This window comes from Apostichopus japonicus, chromosome 5 (assembly GCF_037975245.1).
Source record: "Apostichopus japonicus isolate 1M-3 chromosome 5, ASM3797524v1, whole genome shotgun sequence".
Lineage (NCBI taxonomy): Eukaryota > Metazoa > Echinodermata > Holothuroidea > Aspidochirotida > Stichopodidae > Apostichopus > Apostichopus japonicus.
In genome coordinates this window covers 17,355,417-17,373,788 of record NC_092565.1, presented here as the reverse complement: position 1 = coordinate 17,373,788, position 18,372 = coordinate 17,355,417, and the positions used below count along the sequence as shown (strand labels likewise).

General features: G+C 39.0%; 1 protein-coding gene across 1 annotated transcript; it reads left to right on the top strand.

Annotated features, from left to right (window-relative positions):
* The first annotated feature begins 6,740 nt into the window (after positions 1-6,740).
* LOC139967879 (monocarboxylate transporter 7-like) lies at positions 6,741-18,372 on the top strand. Its single transcript, XM_071972058.1, has 4 exons — positions 6,741-7,432; positions 8,174-8,317; positions 12,005-12,838; positions 13,253-18,372. Exons 1-4 carry the CDS (start codon positions 7,237-7,239, stop codon positions 13,381-13,383), a joined length of 1,305 nt encoding a protein of 434 aa, XP_071828159.1. The 5' UTR covers positions 6,741-7,236; the 3' UTR covers positions 13,384-18,372.

The window sequence follows — 18,372 nt, the reverse complement described above, 5'->3', positions numbered from 1 at the left end:
TTAAGGTTAGCTTTCGACCATCCCAATCCCACCCCTGCAAAAAAAAAAATCCTGCGTATGTTTGCTGTGCCTGCATACCATAACTGATTTTTCCTGCTATTTGATACGTATAATGACCCAGTTGTGCATACTTTCCCGGAGACCACGTATTCTTGATTTTAATGTAACTTGACCCACCTGCAGTAGTTTGTCACTGTATCATATACATAACTCACCCATGGATCATGAACTTACAGGTTCCTTGTGACCCATATTTTGTGTAGGAGCATTTTGATACTCATATTGAATTGGTATGGAGGATGACTAGGAGTGATATATCTCTGGCCATAGCAAAATGCTATGTTACCATATTTCACGTGTGTGTTTCTCTCAGCCATAAATTATTTCATACAACCTCTGTAATGTTTCTTAATCAGCGCGGTACATTTGTTTTAAAAATTCTAATCAACGATTAAATGAAGCCCTCTGTTTTAGTTTTCTGTAAATTGTCCCCCAGTCAGTATCGGAAACATTTGGTGTACTTATTGTTCATGGGAAGACCCTTCATAGGAATTGTTTTATATTACTATATACTCTCCCACCCTGGCTATTAAAAAATACTTCCAAGTTCATGATAGCAATATTTGGGTACCTTGCTGCCATTTTGATTCTTGGCACAACCACGTGCACATTTTGTCATTGACAATAAACAGAAAATTAACCCTATAATATCAAATTGTACTCATTTTCACTCAAATCAAGTAGTCACCAAAAAAGTGAGCAAAATCCAAAAACTAAGCACTTTGTGGCACTTTGAAGACGGCCTATATCATATTTGACTTTCCCGCGGTCTAGGAGCCTGCTTGGCTAGCCAGATGGTTTTGTATTAGACAAAAATATGGAACACGAGAGGCAAAGACAAACTACCTTTAGTCAGACTAGGGATTTCCCGACAGGCAGTCTCTGATCATTGACACACTTCCTGTGCTGGAACATAAGACCTTGTGTTAACCGGGTTGCATCAAAGCTCAAGATCGCAGTAATACTTAAAAGAATTTCAAAGTAAAGACATGTTGAAAAAAATCAATGTTTCGAATTTGAAAGGAGAGCTAAACACAGACACCAGTCTTAATTTGTACGTTCTCGTAACATATGATAATTGTATTCCAAACATTTCGGTATGCATGTATGTGGCTTAGGCCTAGTAAGTTTAGGTTTAGCCTAGGCCTGATCATTAACAGTAAACTTGTGCTAAACGGGCTGTAATTGTGCAATGTGCGGATAGTTACAGGGGATTGTGTAACGAAAAATGAAGAAGCCTAATGCCGCGGTTAGGCCCTAGTTCCTTACCAGTATCCAGGGCCGGATTAAGCTGAGTGACGGAACTGGTGTCAGCCATATGCGCATCGTAACGATGTTATGGCACTAAAATTGACAAAAATCAACCCATCTTTACAATAACATATTGAGCGGTCAAGTAGGCCTACTTTGATCGTTAAAATAATTGTTCATGTTTAGAATGTTTTGTGTGTTTATAAAAATACTTGAGAACTTCAGTTCAGAACTTTAGATACATGGTTTTACTAACTTTTATGTCACACTGATTGACGGTACTGGTGTCCGCAATGTGCACATCGTAACGATGTTATGGCACTAAAAAAAAATCAGTGGTGGGAGGCCCCTCTTGGTGGGAGGCCTGGGGCCATTGCCCCCTTCGGCCCCCCCCCCCTTGATCCGGCCCTGCCAGTATCAGAAGTAAATTTAAGGAAACGCGACAGTAGCTCGACATACTTTTCAAGTACATCCTTTGAACATCAGCAACCTTGAAAGAATCAAAATACACTCCAATGTAACTGGTTGTGTATTTCTTTAAACAAGTTAATGCTAGGTCCTTACAGAAGTTACACTAAGTCAGGCCAAGCCTAGGTTGCATATGGCCCGGTATCATGAAATAGCATAACCTATATCAGGGGCGGATCCAGGGGGGGCCGACCCGGCCCCGGCCCCCCCCCTTTTTGGAAATCAGTTGCGTTTTTTTATGTGGGAGTACTTCAAATTCCTAATAGGCATAACTTGGTGAAAGAAAAGCCTAATATATATCCAGCTGCTCTTCCCTGAAACGCGATCGTTTTTATTCCAAATTTGAAACTAAGGCAATTACCAGGCCTACGCGACATCACGTATTAATTAGATACGGCTCAGTACTATAGTGCTGACTATTACTGTCAGGGAAAATCAATGCACAGTTAGCAAGTATATCATAATTATCTCAATGAAAGGGGTGTAGGCGGTTTTACACTATCTAACGCAACGTAGTCGCCAAGAACCTGAAGTATTTTTAAGGGAGGGCCCGAGGAACATGAACTTATAGCATGCTCCTCGTGGTGAAACATAATTGCACCTATTAGGTGAATTGAGTGTACTGTTAATAGTAGGAGAGACTAGTGTAGGTTCTTATGACCAACTAGACCGGTTACTGCTCTCAAACTTTATAGGAGGAGCTTCATCAGTAGTAGCCTTTGAATATTTTATATTTGGCCTGGGCGTCTCGTTCTCAAAATGCATCTATTTTCTGTGCACGAGTTTTTATGGACTCATAGTGCAGCTATAAGAGCATCTAAAAGAGCTTCGTGTGAACCTTGAGAGTCAGCTGATTCTTCGTTAGTATGAAAAAACCTTGAGCTAACAAGTAAACCTTTGAGATTTTGGGCCCTTTTGTATAGGCTAGAATCGGTTCTTTTGGAAACAGTTTGGATAATTCCGCGTGCAGGGGCGTAGCGAGCGGGGGTGGGGGGGGGGTGGGTAGTGTATATAATAATTTGGTCGCTGTCGGCAAATTTTGGGTCTGTCGGCAAAAGGAGAAAAGGTGAAGAGAGCGGAAGGGGAAGAAAGAAGGAAAGCTGAATAGAGAAAAGGAGAACGGAGCTTCTTTATCGGTTATTTCGATTTTCCAGTTCTTCATCTGATAAACTGATTCACCAATCCAATCACCCGACGCCTGCAAGTTAAAAACCTCTCGGCAAATAACTGATAATGTCACGGCCGTCAGTATAGCTACTGTAGCCAGGCTCAGCTAAGCGAGCGCCAGAATCGCCGGCAACTCAGTGAAAGAAATGGAATTAAAGGCTTCCGTATAGGCCGTAGCCCATGAGTCGTGCTATCGTGTGCAACGTGTTGTTATTATCCTCTATTCAGAATGACGTCATCGCAGATGTCATTCGTTCTCCGTGGAAAACTTAAGGGCACGGCTCACGAATTGCACACAATTTTTAACGTTTCTCGCTTGTATATCAATGAATGTTGTTATTTCTCATTATCGGAAAGTTTTCTGAACATTTTCATCACGAAGTTTCACTATTTCAACGATCGGTGAAAGAGAAAACACAGTTCGATAATTGGTCCCAATTAATTCTTCTTCTGCCGACTGCCATAAAAATAATATCGAAATGGAAATTCTACGGTGCCAAATTTGACTTAAAATATGCACCAGATTGCATCTAAGGACGTTTCAAAACTAAAAAATTTCCAAAGGGGAGGGGGAACCCCCTCCCCTTAGACCCCTCCCCCATTTCATTCACCACTTCCAGATCCGTCGGCAAATCAAATTTGACTTAAAATATGCACCAGATTGCATCTAAGGACGTTTCAAAACTAAAAAATTTCCAAAGGGGAGGGGACACCCCCTCCCTTAGACCCCTCCCCCATTTCAGTCACCACTTCCAGATCCGTCGGCAAATCAAATTTGACTTAAAATATGCACCAGATTGCATCTAAGGACGTTTCAAAACTAAAAAATTTCCAAAGGGGAGGGGACACCCCCTCCCCTAAGACCCCTTCCCCATTTCAGTCACCACTTCCAGATCCGTCGGCAAATCCAATTTGACTTAAAATATGCACCAGATTGCATCTGAGGACGTTTCAAAACTGAAAATTATCCAAAGGGGAGGGGACACCCCCTCCCCTTAGACCCCTCCCCCATTTCACTCACCACTTCCAGATCCGTCGGCAAATCAAATTTGTTGCGTTAGATAGTGTAAAACCGCCTACACCCCCCTTTCATTTAATAAGTATATCATAATTATCTCATTGAACATATCTTGTTTTATGTTTTTTCTTGGGGTGAATCTGGCGTCATAATTTTCGCGCAAAAGAAAAAACGAATCGACGCAATAATAGTGTATGCATTGTACATGCACTGTTGAGCGTTCTTAAATATGTGTCTATCGAGAAAAAATATGTGCACAAAAAAACGTGAAATGTTTCACTATTTTGCATCTAAGCACTCACAATTAACCAGAAATTTCCAAGGAGGACTGGCCCCTCCCCTAGACCCCTCCCCCAGGACGCAGATTACTAAAGTGCTACCATCGGGATGTCGGCCCCCCTTTCTCAAAATCCTGGATCCGCCCCTGTATATACTTTGTTGAAGCGAGCCTAACATAAACTAGATTCCAGAGATTTTAGGAAAGATACTTGATAAGATGTCTAAAACAATGGCACACAATTTCTAAACGGCACCAAATTAATTTCATACCGTTTGCAAGAAGGATCTTTCAAGAAATAATTTCTCCATTCTGGCATAGAATAGCTAATGCTATACAAAATGGGCAAATAAGACACATCAAGGAAGGACTATAGCAGTTTTGTACAAAGGAATTATAATATTTAAAAATGTTACACAGCAGTGGAATAAGTAAATTATTCCCTGCCCTTGACTTCACCAGGATCAGACTCTAGGCCTAGACCTGAAGCTGTAATTAACCTCCGTATCTGAGTCCTATGAAACAACCTGACATTGAAAGCAGAGTTTAGACTTCAGTTTGTTGAAAATGCAGCATTACTGATGAATTTCGGAAGCAGTATCTGTTGCAACGTGTGCCAGGGTGAATGCAATCAGTTTTGGGGCTGTCACTGTATGATGAGTTCTTCTACGGTTTGAAGAGCCCTGTTGGGGCCCAACGTATGCTGACGATAGTCTAATCCTCCCGGACAAATGATTGTTGTGAACAGAGGATGTTGACCAACTTACATTCAACGGTAATCAACAAATAATGTACTTTGTTCTATATTGCCAGAGTTAAATACAGACCATATAATTTTTAAATGAGTTTCTAAATGGTCGCAAATGATTACCACTGTAGCATACGGACTTAGCCGTCAACAAACTAACGGATGCGGATTTCTGGTTTTATCAAATCATTGTGCTATATCCTGAAGGTGACCACTAAGCCGATACGTATGTCAGCTGGAATGTATTATTACTGATGAAATTCTGTGTACAGGTCAATTTCAATGGTATTCAATGCTTTGCATAGCGGTGTAAACAAGGGGAAGAGGGCACTAAGGATACGAAAGAGAATAGGAAAGGAGTGCTGGGAAAGGAGGGAGGGAAGAGGAAGGGGGAAAAAACAGGCAAAGCTGTTTTACCATGGGAAGGAACTTGAGAGTGCTTGTAATTTATGGGGTTCTGACGTACCAGAGTAAGAGGAACCACGATGACGGACTTGTATAATTTCAAAACTATTTGGGTGGGTCACGGGTGTGGTGGAAGGAAAATGGAAGTGAGATACTATCTACTGGCAGCATATTGTCCGTAACTTGTCATCACAAACAGCTAGACAGCGAATAGCAGTCATTTGTCATATGTTCATACCTACTAAAAACCAAGCAATGCAGATTTCAGTTGAGAGAGGGACTAAAGGAGAGACTATTTGCATACCCGCACCATAATTATAACTGAGGGGTGTTGGGGTGGGTGTTGTACATTGCACAATCTGCGTAACAAAGGGACCAAACCAGAAAAATATACACTCATATCTGGTTCTGACCTTTACTTCCATCCCCCTAAGTTTTTTTTTCTCGATACTCTATATTTACTGTTTACTGTATTTGATACCATCTTTATTTATCCTAATATGTTCAAAATGTAAAAAATGGAATGTAGCAATAAACTTTAAAATTGATACTTCAAAATAACTTTGTTAACATAGATGAGCAAGTTGTTCAACCTATGCACGACTGGATCTCATGACTCATTTTTTAGTTACTCCCAGAACGAGGCAATTTACTTTCAAAGGCCGCTACGACGAAGCAGATACGGCACTATCAGTTGCGTTTGATCTGCTCATCATTGCACGACCAGCTGCACCACCCCTCTCCGACCACCCCAAACCACCACCAGTCCGACCAACATAATATGATGCAATTCTAACAGACACTTACACAATTCTATCAGACAATTTAAACGTATTTCTGGATTTACAGCAATAAATAAATGTTACGGGTGATAGGTCAGAACATTTTAGTATGTTTAGATCTACAAATAACAAGCTATTATTATGAACGTTATCATGAAGTGGAGTGGTGGTGGGGAATTGGTAGTGTTATGGGTATGATTAGCGGTGCCCTACCCAAAATTTTGTTGTTTGTTTGGCGTTCAATAGCGTGTATAGTGGGCGGAGCCCCAGCGATTGAATAACATGTGCCTTAACGTTATAACAACAATAACTAAACTGTTTTTCCTCTCTCCGTCTCACAGTTTCTATGTGACTTGGTGGGCTGGTGCTTGGGTCCCCGCTGCCAGTGGGATCGAGAGATCCGGGTCTTAACAGTAGGTTAGGGCAGGATGGGACATAGAAGGATAAGACAGCACCATCATATATATACCTTCTACGATGCTTTGAAAAGTCAATATACGGCTTTGAGTGTTTACAGAGTGTAAATATAGGTGTCGTACCGCGATTAGTTGCTCCATTGACTGACACGCTAAATTCTTCACTTTCCATTACCGCTGGAGCATAGAAGTTTTCATGAGGCGGGTGAGGGAAGTACATTCGGGAATTTCACCCCCAGTCATGATGCTTCCCCCACCATTAACACAATTACACCTCCTCAGTCGGCTCCGGTAAAACAAACCCGAAACTCCTTTACCCCCTTGTGTGCCCCATTGTATTTTATACAAATTTGTTGTCACCCCCAAACTGTTTGCTTGTCATCCGCTGAATTTGCGTATTAAATGTTTAATATCCAGACGGTATATCTACATTTGTATAATATCAACATTCGTGATCGAATTTCCATTAGTGCAAATGCAAATGAAGGAACTAGTTTTGTTTTTCAGTTTCGTGCGCTGCAACTCTATTAATTTTTTTTTTACTTCAACAAAAGTTTCGCAGCCACAAGGAGTCATCACACGGTGGTTTATATAACAACGCCATCACACTGTTTCACCGGTGACTGGTTAATTCTGAGGCGAACATGGCGAAGAGCACGTTGGAAAAACTGTTCGTTTCAATTGACATCTTATTTTCGGGTATTTTAGTCGTTTTCTTTCAGAGCGGGACGTTCAAAGCTTTCGGGGTATTATTTGATGATCTTGTGATAGCGTACAACACCTCTAATATTTATGCTGGATGGATATTTACTTTCCAAGCATCAATCGCATACATCGTCGGTAAGCTCACATAATATTCCTATCACAATATCGAATCAAATTTTAACATTTTTGACAAATGATTGTGTATATCTAACTCTATAATGTTACTGTGTTAACGTAATTAAGGAAATCTAACTTACCCAAATCTGTGAATGTTTGCTTAACTGTTTATATGTTTCAATGCTATCTTGATTTATTATTTGCTACATACTACAGTTGGTAGTACTCAATGACGTAGTAAGGACCAACAGGGCCGGGTGCTACAATATAAATGAGCCCCCGAAGGAGAATCTACATGCAATCAATGTGAACAATACATGGTTTGTTGGGCTTGTTTGAGGACGTTTTATTTTGGCACCTCAAGACGACTGGATAGGGCACTCTCATGCAGGTTGTCTTTGTTTAGGAAAATATTTATTTTGAAATGCTCCTATTTTTAGAGGGGGGGGGGGTGTGTTTTGCCAACTGACTGCATGTGTCATATAAATCATAGCTGTTTTGCAGGCCTATGGCCAACTGCGAGCTGCAGCGAATGACTGGTTACTTCTTTCGGTCCTTGACATCTCGCCCCAACTGCCTGGGCCCTGGAAGTTTGCACCGGCCGCACAAAAGCATTATAAAATAAGGTATGACAGCAGAAGTTTATTTCATGCAGTGAGAGATGTGGCTCTGATTTCCACAAGACTGACAATTTGCTCCCCTCAACCGGCTGCCCCGTTTAGAATGATGTCTTATTCATGCAGGATCATTCTTTTGCAGCTGGAATTTCTGCTCCTCTACTAAAGGGATTCCAAAACAGGAGTGTGGGTGTAACCGGTGGCTTTCTATTTGGTCTTGGATTCGTGCTCAATGGATTGCTTGGTAAAACTATTTATCAGCTGTTCGTATTCACAGGAATCTCAGGTAATGTCCATGTGAATAACAGTATTGACCTATATTCAGAACATTGAATATTGATCATGTAATTTGGCGCTTCTGCAGTGTATGAGTATGCGTATCGGTATCTGTTGTAGGCCTACAAATCATATGTCACAAAACGTTGCCCATAGAACCTTACTATACCATGTGATACTTTTAGCATTATAGTCTAATGCAAAAATATTGAAGAATTAAATGTATTTAATTATTCTACGCATAATCACATATATCGGTATGTGTTGTACAATGTTATGATAACACTAATTTATCGTAGGATTAAACACCAAACCTCACTGGTTGTAACAAGTGATCCGTTTAGCAAATAGCCTACTGAAACCATATTGAATAGTTAACCTACGTACTTAATTAATTAAACGCTTCAGTATATGAGTGTATTTTTCTGTGTTTGTGTCGTACAATCGTATGGTAAAACTCATTTACGTCTTCAAATTACAAATAATCTAGCATGTGATACTTGTAGCAGATATATAGTCCAATGAAAAGAATATTGAGAGGTTCATTGAAGTTTATAATGCAACTAAATTGCTTTCACGCATGCATTAAATGTGTAGTCGTATATTTCCAGACGAGAAGGGAGGTCAAGTGGGGCTATATGTCCCCAGGACTCGGGTCAGTTAAGGAGGCCCAGGAATGTAATTCTCATATATGCCCCTTTTTACACCACGAATTAATGTAGTCCTGGTGACATAATTATTCCTGGGACTCAACCTGGCGCACGTGGAGCCCTTTGGTATGCCTTGCATAATCAAACGGAAAAAATTATTTTCATGAAACATTTTAAGCAGAATATAGTAACTGTTTATAATATGCATATGGTATAACGTTGACTGGTTTTCATTTTTTAGCCACGAATTAAAAATATTGTATACAAACTTAGCTATCATATACCAGCATGAAAATAACGATATTAAAAAAAAAATTGAAAAGAGAATGTATTGCGCTAATGATACTGTCTTGACTGACATGGCAAACACTGTTTACAAAGACGGGTTAAAAAACGTATAGTAATTGCTGCATATTATAATGCCGCAATAACCAAGAACCTTTTTTGAACTATGTTTTACTGGTAAATGCAATGATTAATGGTTAAATTACTGTATACAACATAAGCTATCATATATCAGCATGAACATAACAATATTTTTAAAAAATCGAAAAGAATGAAAAAATAATTTATTAAGGTACTGATAATATCTTCACTGACATGGCAAACACTGTTTACAAAGACGGTTAAAAAAACGTATTCTAATTGCTGCATATTATAAAGTATCAACCAATAACCCAGAACCTTGTTGGAAGTATGTTTTACTGGTAAATGCAATGATTAATGCTTAAATTACTGTATACAACATAAGCTATCATATATCAGCATGAACATAACAATATTTAAGAAAAATCGAAAACAATGAAAACAATTATTTATTAAAGTACTGATAATATCTTGCCCGACATGGCAAACACTGTTTACAAAGACGGGTTGAAAACCGTATTGCTGCATATTATAATGTAATAACCAATAACCAAAAACCTTGTTTGAAGTATGTTTTACTGGTAACATTAAATAAAATAATTAATGATATACTGGAGTCTCTTATAGTAAGTGTCATACTCTCTAAAATTCCTTGGAGTTAAAACTATTCAAATTTCACTCTTAGCTGGATGGGGATTGGGGACGTAATTTAGATTTTTCACTCTTCACAAAGAGTGAATATACTTTCTTATTTAGAGTGCACTTTCACTCCTGAAGAGTGATGATATTTACTTTACTGTTAATAATCAGTTAATTCTCATTGTTGTCCCCTAGTATCGCCCTTCAGTATTCCTAGAACTACAGTAGAAAATCACTGGAAAATAAAGTTCGGTATGACCAAATTTGAAGTCGTTATATCTAAGGTTCGGTCAATGTGAATTATCGCGTAACAGCTTTTGTACTGATTACTTTAATCACGCGTTCTGCAAATCCTATTCGTTCAGATTTAAAAATACTGAAATCTATCGTCGTTGCTTTCAGGCGCGTAGCCAAGGGGGGGGGGGGGCGAAGGGGGCAGCCGCCCCCCCCCCCTTGAGCATATTTTTTTTTTATATGTTTTAATGATATCGCTAGTATTTTCAAAAGAGAAAAGGCTAAGATGCAACTTACAAGGCCTGGGAAGTGCCATTTCCAGCGATCTGGGAGGCAATTTCAGTCAAAATTTTCTTGTACGTTTCGCGCCAATCATGGTGGCGCTACGCTTAGATAGTTTGCAATCCCGAATCTACAGTTTCGCCCCTCCCTTGGCAAATTCCTGGCTACGCGCCTGGTTGCTTTAGAAGATATACTTATAATATTAATACTTTTATATTTATATTAATACCTAGGCCTATATATACTTTAACAAGTAAACCTTTATCATATATAAATACCTATATTACTCTTACAAGCTAAACGAAGGCTTCCGAAACGGCTCCCGAAAAAGGGGAGACAGCCCCCGCCCCACCCCCCCCCCCCCTCAAAAAAAAACGGGTGTCTGCGGCTCCCAGAGGGGCCGATTTCCAATATAACGATGACATCATATCATCTATTCGCGTTATAGCTAGTTTTGCTTCAATCTGTTTCTTCTTGAAGAACCTTGCATGGTATCTTCTAAAAACATTTAACACTTCCAATAAGCGTTCACGTAGGAAGTAAAAATTCTGGATATTACTTAGTGCATTGGCTGGTCTGGTACTATCACTTCTGTTACAAACGTGTACGTGTATACATTCCCTTCTGCAGTTTGTGTACCATGTAATGTGGAACTAAAGTACTGTCCCGGAATATCCAAAATGGAAAAAAGGTTGTTGGATTCGATAAGACTCCCAAACAGATCAAAAGCAAAGCTCAAGAAACATGTACATGTGTTATTTATTAGTTAATTAAATTCCTTGCTACATGTACTTTGCAGAAGGAGTATTATAAATAGCACTCATTCTGGAGTCCTAACAATGGTCCAGTGTGACGTATTTACATTAAATCGCCAATGTCGCCCTTAGTGTTGTGGAAAGAGTTAAATTCACATAGGGTGACATGTACATGTGTAATTACTTACTTAATTAAATGGGGGCTCCCGAAACGGCGCCCGAGTTGGCCCCGCAAAACGGGGGCTCCCAAAATGAACCCGAGTTGGCCCCGTTTGGAGTCCCGAGGGGGGGGGGGGGCTGAAGTAGCACGAAATATACTTCTTTTGTTCTTACCCAAACATTTTCAGACAATGTTTTTGTTTAAGGATATAGCTTTGCTGTAATGGTGACGATAACGTGTAAGAATCTGGCATACTACATGCACTAAGTTTGTCATGATCACAACCGATCGAAGTCCTGGTGTAAGGAACCATGCTACAAACATATGACTTTGAAAAAACACATGCACATATAATTATAGTTATTGCTACGCTTCACTTGTAAGCGTTTCTTACTCTTCACCGATGATTGATTATCACACCAGTATGCTGCAGTAATTTCGATATGTACTGTTCTACATGCCTTCTGCCCCCCCCCCCCTTACAACCCTTCCCTCCACCAGCCACCATCTAGTTCGAGAAATCATGGATCAGCCTTTGTGTAGTTTACTGTTCTCTAGTGCTCCAAATCTGCCTCCTCATTACGAAAAACATTTTTTTTTTTAATTTACAGCTGTCGGGGGAGGACTCTTATATTTTTCGCTGATTATGACATTTTTCGAACACTTTGATAAGGAAACCTTCCCTGTGGCCTACTCTGTGAGGGAGCTGTTTCAATACTTAGGGATAACAGCCATCCCAGTCCTGCTCGAACAACTACGAGAAGAATACGGACTATCCGGGTCTTACTTGATAATGGGCGCAATAGTATGGAATTGTATGATATCTGGGGTATTAATGAAACCAAAGACACCATGTCCTCAGTCCGTCCATCATGACCACGCCCATGAGTCATCTGAGTCGACAAACCGAAAGGACGAATCAGCCGGCCCTGAGGACAAGACCGAAGAGACAAGAATGGGCAACCTTCTCATTTTATGTAGCATTGAACCTGCAACAAGGCATCCAATATTTGCCCTTTACATTATGATACATTCATTACTTAGTTACTCCTTCGTTGTTTGGGCTGTTTTCTTAGTTCCATTTGGAAAATCCTTGGGCCTACCATCAGATGTTGCGGTACTTCTATCAGTATGCGGTGGCATAGGAGGTCTCTTTGGTAAACTTGTGGTCTTGTTCGTTTTTTGGAGCAATCGAATGAACTCTATAACTTGTTCAGTGATTCCAGCTACTATTTGCACTGTTTCTTTATCAGGATACATTTTCTTCCAAGATTTTTGGACACTTGCAGTTTCGTCACTTTTCTGTGGATTTTCACTGGCTTACGCAGACTGTGCCCTTAATGGTATACTACCAAGATATGTCTGCAAGGTACACATGAGGCAGGGGGTAGCAATAAGTTACTTCTTTAGCGGTGCATTGATGCAACTTGGTGGGATAATTTCAGGTAAAGTGGTGCGTGCGCTACCAAAATTCTTATAATTTGTGGGAGAATGTAGGGTGAGAAGGGCGGGAAAAACGGGAGGTGGGCCGGAGAGAGCCTCTCGGAAGGAACGAGAATGGTTACCTCCGAAGATGAAAGAATGAAGTAAATATCAAATTTGCAATAACTATATCTAGTACAGTCATCGCAGCTACTTATTTCCGTTTTTTTTTTTTTTTTTGAACTCATCATTTTGATTAATTATGACTGTTGTGCATAGGAACGGGTGAGTGTGGAAGTAGGAAGTTTCAGGTACGGTTCACTATCATACCGACCCAGGGTATATGTCATTTTATGTAAAGTTTTCATTCTAATACTTGCTGTTTCTAATTTTAACTGTTTTTTTTTTTTTGGTTCTTTCTTCCTTTGTTTTCATAGGTGCTCTTCTCGATATATCTGGATCATTTACAATCATCTTCAGCATCGTAATATTCATCAACATCGCTTCAATTGTATTGGCATTGGGTATGCATAAGATGGACGGAAACATCATTGAATGCAACGAGTAACAAAGTAACCCTTGTTACGTAAAGTGACGTTACGGAGCGATGATCTTTGCACAGCGACAATGTTTACAATGTTGTCTTTCCACATAAATATCCTGAAAAGTACCTTACTATACTGTCATATCACTCTCCACAGTTCACAAAACGAGCAAACCTGTGGGCTTACATAAAGACTGAGCTTCATGACATATAGTACTTAAGAAACGGAGCTCATTGTCCCTGCCCCTCGATCACCTCCTCCACCCCACTCCCAGCACCGTATAGATAATTTCGTTGTTAAAGTGTCAAATAATTTACAGTTTTATGCACTTTAATTTGATGAATGCATTGCGCAATCACCGTGATGCCATAAACGGGCTAAACCAACATTACAACTGGTGTGTTTCTTTTAAACTGAAATGATTATGTACCCGGTTGGAAAATAATTCAACTCGTGGTAGCCGAATGTTTTTGTACTATCAAGTGATTAATGTAATGAAGAACCCTAATAAAAAATCTTATTTCATTTTGAATATATAGTGGTATTTACGGCGAGACTATACCGCCTTCAGCATGACCAGCTATGACATCATCACTTGAGCAGCTAGAAAACTATAATGCATAAATTTGTATTTTATTTACTGAATGTGTTCAGTTGTCAGTGCAGATACTTTTGGTTTCCCGGTATCATCCGGCATTGATTTCATTAGAAAACCTGTTTAGGCTCATATTGAAATTATGAAAAGCAATGTAAACGGGAAGTAAAAGATTTCACTTCATATTATGATATAACACAAATAAAGCACCCTATAACATCTCCGGAATGGAACACGATTTAAGTTACCTCTCCTGCAGGATTTTTTAGCATATGTCCCATTGAAAGGTAAGCTATGGCTAGGTTTGCTTCTCCTTTAATGTATTTTATTTGTAAAGGTAGTACTTTCGGCTTATCCTCCAACTAAACTTGGATGAAAGTTCAGGCGACTGCAATTTTTATGCCATGAAATTTTCTTTTTATGTAACAGTCAATGACATGCTTAATAATTGATAGCAAAGAGAAAGAGAAGCGCAAGGAAAACACTTTTTGAACGTGTTTGTTAATTGAAAAAACATCCTTCGATTATAGGAACCGATGGATTAATCTTTACTGATGTTTGGGGGTGGGGTTGCTTTTTTTTCTGCCTTTCTTCTCAAGAAACAACAAGAAGCACTCGACATATGTGCCGGAGTCAAACAAACATGAAAGAGGGTCTCATTGCACGACATGCTTTAGCCAACCCCCCCCCCCCCCACACACACACACATACACACCAGCCAAGTTGAATCTCCACGTACTAGTATCAATGCTTCAAAACAATGTTTTATTTCGGCACTGGGACGTTTGTCATATGAACACATTGAGAATAACGATGTTTCGTTTGTCACGTGTCTCACTGTCCGCCTGTACCCACATCCCTCCCTCCCACCCCCTCCTATTAAGCTCCAGTGGATTCGTCTACCGTCACCAGGCCGCTCATATGCATGCATGCATGCATGTTGCCTTGTTACAACTATATAGTGCATAGGTTGAGATATACAAATGTGAACAGTATTAGATCACGCGCATTAGTTCCCAGAACCAGGGCCGTATATGGGATCAGTCTGAGTAGTACCCATATCTATATACGGCTCTGTGAGGACATATGCGGTCTGTTTGTACCCAGAGACGTACATAGATTAGGACCCAGAGCCGTATATAGTAACACAATTAGGTGAAAATTAACCTAAAGTGACCTACCGTACTGAATTTTGATTTATATATGTTTGTGTGCATTCTTCATCATTCTTTTTGATGCTTGAATGTTGAAGAGGATGAAATAATCTACTGCTGGTATACAAATCTGGACGATTGTAGGTGATTTAGAGGCATTTTAGAAAATCCGGGATGAAACAAGAAGATTTCGCAGAGAAAGCTTCATCTTTTAGAATTATGCTTTTTAAGAACTCATTTATCTACAGAGCAGCCATTTATATTCAAAATGGGTTCTTAGAATCTCTGTTAAAATCCTTTTAATCTTTAAAACTTCTTATCCTCTATCTTATTTCTTGTTTTCGTTCATGCTTTCATTTTTGTACATGTTTACGTATTTTATGTATCATTTTTATGTGTCCTACTTATAAATTTTATAATTTATACTGGAATAAAGAAATTGAATTGAATTGAATTGAATTGTTGGGAAGCGCTATGCTAACCTTTGAGCTCTTCTAGCTCAAAAACGGTCATGGTGGCAAAAGTTGAATGTGCTGTGATAGCCCAGCCATCAGCCATAATGTACAGTGGTGGGTAGGTCATGTCAGTTTTAAACTAACATGCTTTAGCGGCCTTGGAAAGTGACGATATTAACAGAATAGAGCAACTTCAAAAGAAGGATACTAGGATTATACTATAGATGCATCATATGATGATAGATCTACTGACCTATTCGACAAATTCAGATGGAAAACATTTGACCAACGCGTAAAATATAAAAGATTACTGATGGTGCATAAGTCCCTAAATGGTTACACTCCTTCATATATGAAAGATATGTTCACGTTTACAAGTTTTATCCATAATCATGGCTTAAGTTCTGCTTCAACGTCAGCTTTATATATGTGCGGAGGAAGAACCGAATTTCATAGAAAACGATTTTCATACCTTGGGGCAAAACTGTGGAACATTTTAACTATAAGTATCAGAGAAGCTCCTAATTTAAATTGTTTTAAACGTTTCCTTCATCCTTACATTTAATGTATATTTATCTACTTTAACATTATATATCTGTTTCATTACTTTATTTAATTCCTATGCTCCTTTCGTATTTAACTATCCTACAGGGCTTTGTTTGTTTTCATTGTTTGGTTTCTTTTTTATGTTTTCTATTTACTGTTGTTTTATTCTTCCGCTTCTCTTATTGTCTGTATTTCTATACCTGCTCTTTTTATACTCTTTCATTTGCTTCTTTTATTCGTGTATCTGTCTGTCTTAAAATTCATTTGATTGTTTGATTCTTAATACAATATCTTTAAATTTGTCTTTGTAACTGAGGGCCTTGGGGTAGATAAGCTCTGGCTTACCGAGTTACCCTCAATTAAATAAAATTTAAATAAATAAAAGTAAATAAATAAAGTTGAGTGTGTCAGTCAATGGGAGCAATTAATTGTGGTTTGACACCCGATTTGCTAGGACCGATATTGCTGCCCCCTTGGTAGGAACGTTGCAAATCCCCCATAACTCGTGGTCACATTTAGAGGAAGTATTTGTCACCTATTAACCGTCTTCTATGTCTTGCTTTTCGCTCCTTTGCTCACTCTTTTTGGGTGAGTGGTGTGATTGAAGCTTAAAATGCGGAGAATAATCGAAAGATTCATCATCTACTATGCCAACTAAACAGTTCTTGCACATTACTGTATAAATGCAGTAAAACGGTAGTATTTTAATTGATTGTGAGACATGCCTGATAATTACCCTATGTGTACTATGGCCTTACGGTAACCATGGTTTTTACCTATAATTTAACCACAAATTTACCCCATACCTGTGCCAAGGTTTACCAGCTTGTACCATGGTTTACCTAGTTGTACCACAGTTTTACCATATTATTACTATTGGTATACTATTTTATATGCACCAGATTTGGTCTATATGCTGCAGTCAAAAGAATGCATGACTACAGTATAATGGTTAAACAGTTTTACAGTATATTGATTGTATAGTTTTTGTAAACTAAGTATGCACCATAATTTTATTCTACATAGGGCTACTGTGGTTAATTTACCATGTTTACCCTAATTTAACCATAGTTTACCGTTGTAAGATTTTTTTTGCTGGGTGCATATATATATTTTTTCTTATATCTTATATAGGATGATATATTATTGTATCCACGTGCTTCATAACTGTTCGACAAAACTTTCTTACCATTCCTGGACTTGCCTTTCATTTAAACATTCCGTCCAACTACTTTACCTCAAATCTTTTCATAGTGCTTAAAGTTGTTTATGCAGTGGTTGTGCCAAAGAGTGTGTTGTTATTCTATAAAAAAAATAAAAAAAATTCTCTGGCTATAAGTCCCTCAAAGCTGACCTCATCGTAGTTTCAGGGTGGCAACCACCGTCTCTTCAGTGGGCGAACTAGAACTTTGTCTGGGCATTTTTATGCAGACCTGCAGTAGGGGTCAAACATTCCTCGCAAATATCAATCCTTAACCCCCACCCCTACTACCCACGTCCTTGCCAAAATCCCCTCTCAAGTGTCATATTTAATTGCCTGTTGTGTGGTGCTAACGAGCTAAGGTCAGGTTTCGACCATTCCACCCCCAAAAAATATCCTGTGTATGTTCGCTGTGCCTGCATACCATAACTGATTTTTCCTGCTATTTGATACGTATAATGACTCAGTTGTGCATACTTTCCCGGAGACCATGTACTCTTGATTTTAATATTACTTGACCCACAAGCAGTAGCTTGTCACTGTATATATGTATGACTCACCCATGGATCATGATCTTTTAGGTTTCCTTTTTTTTTTGTGTAGGAGCATTGTGGTACTCATATTGAATTGGTATCGAGGATGACTAGGAGTGGAAGATCTCTGGCCTTGACAACTGTATATGATAGCACCATTATTCTTTCATATTGACTGAAAGGCTCAGACAAACAATACAAATTTCTTTTGGAGAAATGTAATAAAACTTGATGGAAACTTTTCAGAATGATATGCAGTCGCTGTCTGCACATATATTATCTGAGCCCTATCAGTTACCAGTTGGGCAATCATTTATTGTCAATAGTACAACCTGCATGTTTCTACAAAACTAGTTATGTCTGAAAATACAACCAGTAAAAAGGTCCCTGTTTCGATACCAATAGCTGCTACAAATGGTCGTCTGTAATTGGCTCTAAATATGCTAGAAAGTCAAATAATGGTCAGTCATGCTCCTACTTCAACAAGCAGGGTTAGCTATAGAGAATTGCCACAATTTACTTCGCTAC

Bases quoted from the DNA above. Each gene is read 5' to 3' on its own strand.
- LOC139967879 (XM_071972058.1), top strand. From the start codon at position 7,237: ATGGCGAAGAGCACGTTGGAAAAACTGTTCGTTTCAATTGACATCTTA. The intron at 7,433-8,173 runs GTAAGCTCACAT...ATTCTTTTGCAG, and splicing joins ATCAATCGCATACATCGTCG to CTGGAATTTCTGCTCCTCTA. The intron at 12,839-13,252 runs GTAAAGTGGTGC...TTGTTTTCATAG, and splicing joins ACTTGGTGGGATAATTTCAG to GTGCTCTTCTCGATATATCT.